At 31.5% G+C, this 6,796-nt stretch overlaps 2 protein-coding genes across 2 annotated transcripts in view; one reads left to right on the top strand and one right to left on the bottom strand.

Moving 5' to 3' along the window:
• LOC117107979 (protein OS-9-like) overlaps positions 1 to 6,796 on the bottom strand; it is a 25,737-nt gene that overhangs the window by 15,544 nt on the left and 3,397 nt on the right. Inside the window, exons 2-4 of the mRNA XM_033249791.1 lie at positions 3,336 to 3,506; positions 2,111 to 2,350; positions 1,276 to 1,477 (exon numbers count right to left, since the gene is read on the bottom strand). Of these exons, the coding sequence (XP_033105682.1) occupies positions 1,276 to 1,477; positions 2,111 to 2,350; positions 3,336 to 3,506 (613 nt within the window). The remainder of the gene's footprint in view (positions 1 to 1,275; positions 1,478 to 2,110; positions 2,351 to 3,335; positions 3,507 to 6,796) is intronic.
• On the top strand, positions 5,454 to 6,777 carry LOC117107980. Its single transcript, XM_033249793.1, has 2 exons — positions 5,454 to 5,554; positions 6,404 to 6,777. Exons 1-2 carry the CDS (start codon positions 5,491 to 5,493, stop codon positions 6,739 to 6,741), a joined length of 402 nt encoding a protein of 133 aa, XP_033105684.1. The 5' UTR covers positions 5,454 to 5,490; the 3' UTR covers positions 6,742 to 6,777.

The raw sequence follows: 6,796 nt of genomic DNA, 5'->3' as shown, positions 1-6,796 counted from the left end.
GTGACGGGTGGTGTCTACGTTTTGTGGTTTGCTTCATTAGTCGCTTTTCTAATTTGCTTATTTACATACATGTGTATAGAACCATATAAGCTTTGGCAAAATTTGTCATCATTCGCACTGATGATGAGAATCATTTTCTCGAAACATGTTTGCTATACAATCGGGCTCAATGAGTCCGCGATTAGGATTAAAGTCTATTACTTGCTTTAAAAAGTGCCTTGTGGTGTTTTTACTTATACGAAATTTATATGTTCCTTTTAAAAGAGCTATTCAAAATTCATTTGAACTTTTTAGGTAGGTTTTAACTTTAAATAATTTTAAATGTTAAAATTCAGTTGTTTAATAAAATTACATGGCATGTGTATATAATCAATAAAGTCTACATTACAATAACTTTAAATTTCAGTATTTAGCATGACACACTTTTCAACCAAATGGTTTTTTTTCACAAAATATTGTGGTAAAATGTACAAACGAGAAAAGAGCACACAACACAATTTTAAAAGGATTATCAATACAGCCCACTGCTTATTTACAGATGTTCATCAATTTTTAATAATAATAATAATAATAATAATAATAATAATAATAATAATAATAATAATAGTAATAATAATAATAATAATAATAAAAATAATAATAAAATCTTTATTTACACACAGAAGCTTATCACCCAAAGGTGTTTTTCAACAGGGCCGTGATTCCATTATAACAATATTAAAACGAGAAAAGGAAAAGAATACCGGTAATAGTAATAAATATACAATTTACAAATATAAATGTTCAATGAACATGCACCGGTAACACTTGTTAATAAACATTTAGTTTACAAAAGCTTTTTAAAGGTTCTGACATTTGGTGCAGTTCTTACATCGTCATGGTGACTGAATATTTTCTTCTTATAGGTAGTTTTCTGACCCTTAGAACCTGGGTTTCTATGTACTTCACAAAAAAATACTTGTATTATTATGAGATATGTAAAATTTGATATGATGTATTATATTGCAATAGACACAAACAGAATTCTTTCAAGAAGATTTTTATTCCTACTAATTTCACATATTCTCCTTGATTGGAGAGAGACAAGTATAACATTCTTTGCCCAAGTACACAAATGTGGGACTTGCTGCCAAAAAAAAATGCAACCACTTTGCAGACTACTTCCTTAAATACCAAAGAAGCATGGCCAAACCAAACAATCAGGTTTAAATTTTTAATGTGGGCTCAAATACAATTAGCATGACAACATCAGCAGTTCTTTATTGTTAACCTTACCTTCTTTCTTATGAATGAATTCAGTATACTGCATATGATCAAGTGCAGGAAAGCATAGGATAGGCCGTGGCTTCAGGCTAGGAGGGGGACGGAGGTACGGGTGGTGGCATATACGTGTTGTTTGGATGGTGACGATATACACGCAAGATTCAGGCTCATTCACTCGAACAATCGCATCACCCTCTCCTTCTGAACAAACAAACTAAAGAGGAAAGTGCATAAAGAAGGCACAATGAGTAGAAGAGGGTATGAATTTATCTGTATTATATATATTGCTATGCACTTTAAACTCACCACCATGATAATAATATAGTCAATGATAGTCCATGTATGTTTACATTTATCACATATAAATATGGACAGTTGAATGCAAAATGTATTCAATAAAGTACTGTATGTGTCGTTTAAACTACAAAACTGGCTGACATAGATCAGATTTAAAATTTAATTTTTCACTAAATTTCTATAATCAGAGATAAAAAAAATCTAATAATTTCAGCATGCTATAATATTAAAGCATACCAGTTTCTCACTTCAACCAACTCTTCACAGCCTCCTTTGTTTAATAAACAACTGTCTAACACAATTGATCAAAATAATCAATAATAGATCAAATAATCACATTTCTCTATTTAAGGCAAAACACATGTTATTTTTTTGACAGCAGTCAGAATAATATAATCAAAATAATGAGGCAACAAACCAGTGTTATTCATAAAACCATATTTTTTAAACAAAATGGTCTAACCACAAGGGTTATTATTTTCTTATTGATAAATTTTAAATCTGAAATGAAAAAAATCATAGGCTAAAATAATCTAAAGACTAAACTTACTCTCACTTCAGCCATTCGGGCTTTACCATTCAGATCACATTCTGTACCGTTGACATATGTGTGGCTGTGATAACGATTCAGTTTGTGTCGTTTCGCATCCTTGTGCGATGTATTACTCCAATCCATCTGCGATTCATAGAGTCCTAAAAATATGATGTCTCCTTGTGGTACACCATTTTCCATGTGATACTGTTTTATGTCTTTTCCATAACAAAATTCATAGGACCACCATCCTTGTGTCTATAATAATAAAATAGAAAAAATAAAGTGCAAAATGTAACTTAACAATCACACACAAATATACTGACAGACAGAGTTACACACACCCGCAATAAACATTCAAAAGTGAACCGAAATAAAACTTTTAAAAATGACAACTATGCAAAAAGCGGGACACAACACAATCATAAGGATAAGAATGTTTAAAAAAAAACCCGAAAGATAAAGTAATGTTTATCAACTTTTTGGGGTTCATATTACAGTATATATATAATTTAAATGACTTATATTTGTTAAATACAGCTTTTAGTTTCAAAATATTGTGCAGTGAAATTAAACAAATAGTAAATACAGTATCAAAGAAAATTTATTACAAAAAATAATAAATAACCATGCCTACTGTTCATGAAATATAATAAGAATAACTAATATTAAAAAATGATTTTAACTATGTAGCTGTTTCCTCTATGGTATACCATATGGTGGTATCATAAACTATTGTTTGTTTATATCAAGTTGGACAGTACAATATGGTAATTACTGAAAATATCATATATAGCACAGTATGTCAATCATGTAGATATACATAAGACATGGGTAAAGAAGTATAGGGTGATGGAAGTTGAGGGGTCCAAAGGTAGAGGAAGGCCTAGGAAGACAGAGTGATCTCTGTAAGCTAAAGATAAGCCATGCAATTGTACAGAATAGAAATGACTAGAGGAAAGTCCAACCTATGCTACTGTAGCATGGATTAATTACTTTTTTATTGATAATGATGATTATAATGACTTTCTAAACATGTAATGAAACATAATTATTAGGTAATGTTTTTGAAATTCAGAATTATGCATTATATAATTATTCATATAATATAGAATACAATGATTATAAAACTGGGTAATTTTGTTGTAAATAAATAGAGCAGGTACTGCAAAGATACAGATAATATAATAGGCATTTAAAATCACCGATTCCTCTGACATAAACAAATTCGAATTATGTTTACCATAACTATGCAGGGTGCATCTTCCATTGGTTTTAACAGCTCAGCGATACCGATTTCCGAGGCAACTTTTTCCTCTTCTTGGCTCTTCTCAAAATCAGATAAGTCAGGCAGTTGACACTCATAGCTTTGACCAAACTTTGAATTCACATACACAACTTCTCTTTCTAAAGGCTAACAAATAATGACATTGTTTTAAAAGTCATACGATTGCGTTTTCTGTAAGTTTTTGAAATGCACTGCATTTCAAAGTTTTGATTAGTAGCAGATAATTAGGCCTATGCAATTATAATTTTTATGATGAGTGATAGAAACTATATTTTGACGGATGAGAGAAATTAATAGTTATAAATAATTAGTGCAAGTGAAAGTTTATAAACAAGATTATTATCAATCAATTTAAAGTCTGCATATTTACAGTTTTTCTATGTAGCATTTTGTTTAAATTATGTCATATATAATGATGGCAAACCATAACAGTAAAAACTGATTATTTGGGACCATCTAGATGCTCTTATGTTACTTCGGAAGTGAAATTATTATTAGTTGTGAGAAAAAATGTTTACCCCAGGATTGAACTATGAAAATGAGAACCCTAACCATAAACCATAATTTCTCTTTTTGTTTCCTTGGCTTTTAGTATTAACCCAATTTGTGGAAACATTGTTCTTCACTAGGGCATATAGAGACATTGAAATGACTGACAATTTGTCAAAACATTACAAACTTAAGCATATACTGTCCATGAAAAAACCTGAAAACCCTTCAAATTTAAGTTGTACAATGAATTTTCAATCAAAGGCATAAAATGTTATAAATTATTCCAATGGTAGACAGATTGAAAATCATTTTGATTACCATCCAATTTAGGTATGCAAAGATAAGTTTTTATTGGGTATTGCTAAACCCCGCAAACCTCCAAAAAAACAGTGCAAACCCCATCCAAACCTTGTGATAGTGATTGAATCATGTAGTGTAGGACTCACTTGGTATCTCGGTTAAAAAAATTATAATTTTATGTTTGTAACAACCTACTTTTTGGGGTAAAAAGGCCATTTTTTGTTAAAAATACCTAAAAAACACCGCAAACCTCCAAAAACATGGTGCAAACCCCATCCAAACCTTGTGATAGTGATTGAATCATGTAGTGTAGGACTCACTTGGTATCTCGGTAAAAAAAAAATTATAATTTTATGTTTGTAACAACCTACTTTTTGGGTAAAAAGGCCATTTTTTGTTAAAAATACCTAAAAAACACCGCAAACCTCCAAAAACACAGTGCAAACCCCGTCAAAACCTTGAGATAGTGATTGAATCTTGTAGTGTAGGACTCACTTGGTATCTCGGTAAATAAAAAATTATAATTTTGTGTTTGTAACAACCTATTTTTTGGGTAAAAAGGCCATTTTTTGTTAAAAATACCTAAAAAAACACCGCAAACCTCCAAAAACACAGTGCAAACCCCATCCAAACCTTGTGATAGTGATTGAATCATGTAGTGTTGGACTTACTTGGTATCTCAGTTTAAAAAAATTGTAATTTTATGTTCGTCACAACCTACTTTTTTGGGTAAAAGTAGGTACCGGCAAGGAAGTGTAAACTATGCAGGTTTTTAGTGGAATTTCCGGAAACTGGAATGATATTCATCTTTTTTAATTGAGTCTCTCTTGAAAACTATTTATCAAATATAAATTTTAAAAACACCTTTGTAAAGCTTATTTCATATCTTTCATATGGTACTAAATATATTCAAATCCATTCACAATAAACATATATAAAACGTACTAGAAGTATAGTCACTCAGTAGAGAATTGGGTTAGCAAACCTGGCGGCGCCGCGCACAGCCCATGAAAGTACCTATTGAAAACTATGACAGCGGAGGGAGGCCGTTAACAAAGGAGAATAACCAATGGCAAAAATATTTTCTCCAATAATTGGGCTTCAACTAGGTACCAAATTTAAAGTATTTCTGCCCTATTTTGATATCTAAAAATCGCTAGGAAACTTTTTCAAAACTTCAGATCTAATTTTGAGCTATTTTTCAAAGAAGAAGGAAGGAGAACGATTGATGGAACGGCGAACCGCCGCCGCCAGAAAATCGATGCTCACTTGTTTAACTCTCAAGCTGAAAAATAAGCCAACCAGACGACAAAACACTATGGTGGATGTCACAGTTGATGCGGACGATGATCCGTTTCAACCGTGGATACTTCGTGAAATCGGTACGTATATTCTTAATTATTTTTGATTATTAAGTTAACTCTAATATATATATTTGAAGGGAACTGCCATTTTAAATATTACTTTTAAAATGCCGTTATCGGCGTCACTGGCTAAGAAACTGCGTTTCCACCGCAAATCCATTCTTCGCAGTGATATAGGTTAGGGCCTAGGGCCTAGTTTGCTCAGTGTTTTACGCCTAGCTTAAAATTAAAATTTGTCGAGTTTTAAAATTTATATTGATGTTTTGGCTTGCTTCCATGGTTTAAAACTATTCTGGATATATTTTAAAGTAGTAATATTGAAAACTCAAGTGACGTTTACGATGCTAAATTAATAATACTAGGAATGATTTTCTCGTCACGGCGGCGACTGATGAAATTTGATAATGCTTCTTCCCTGGGTTCGCACGTTGATTTGAGGGCTTGGGCTTTAAACAGTTCCTAAACAAAACAAAAACGTCAATTTGACTTTTGTTAGTTAGGCTATGATATATTATTGATAAAATATTATATAGTTCGCAATTTATGTGTATTAATTGAAGATTATCGTAGTACATCCCGGCGTTGATATATTATCTATATACCTATAATGAATAATGGACTAGTCCACATCGGGATTTATATACAAGATTTTGAATGGACTATTCCACTTGAATAAACAGGGGTTTTATTTCTGTTGCAACTTTCAATAACTTTATTAATATTTTATTTTTTGCATATCGTAAACAAATATTTTTCTATAGTTATGTTTATAATTATATATAATATATATATTATATATAATATAATAACACATAAGTAGAGCATATATCTAGTACTGTACATTAATTTTTATTTTATTTTTTTCAGAGTCCATTGATGATGAATACAATCAACACAACTTCAAGTTTAAAAACCAGGGTATGTGGGTAGCTGTCTATTACAACGATGGACTCAAACATGAGTATTATATTGGACAGGTTGTGACAATTTATAGCGCAGAAGAGGCTGAAGTTAATTTCATGCAATGCTCAGTGCAAAAGAACAATACATTCCGTTGGCCTGCTGCAATAGACTTGGACACTGTTCTTTCGAAATATGTCATTTATTGGGATTTTAATGTTACAACTACAAATGGCAGATTGTGGACTACAGATATAGAGGCAATTGAAAATAGGTTAATTAAGTATGTCAGATTGTTCTGCTAAATTCAACTACAAGCGTGCCAACCTCCCCAGGTGGGGTATGCGGGTCACTTTGACC

This window comes from Anneissia japonica, unplaced genomic scaffold (genome assembly GCF_011630105.1).
Source record: "Anneissia japonica isolate Jap-2015-1 unplaced genomic scaffold, ASM1163010v1 scaffold287960_len3192837_cov198, whole genome shotgun sequence".
NCBI classification, from domain to species: domain Eukaryota; kingdom Metazoa; phylum Echinodermata; class Crinoidea; order Comatulida; family Comatulidae; genus Anneissia; species Anneissia japonica.
The sequence above is the reverse complement of the archived record's forward strand: the minus strand, read 5'-3'. Positions and strand labels throughout refer to the sequence as shown.

Coding starts and splice junctions, on each gene's coding strand:
- LOC117107980 (XM_033249793.1), top strand. CDS start 5,491: ATGGTGGATGTCACAGTTGATGCGGACGATGATCCGTTTCAACCGTGG. Junction 5,555..6,403: donor GTGGATACTTCGTGAAATCG/GTACGTATATTC, acceptor TATTTTTTTCAG/AGTCCATTGATGATGAATAC.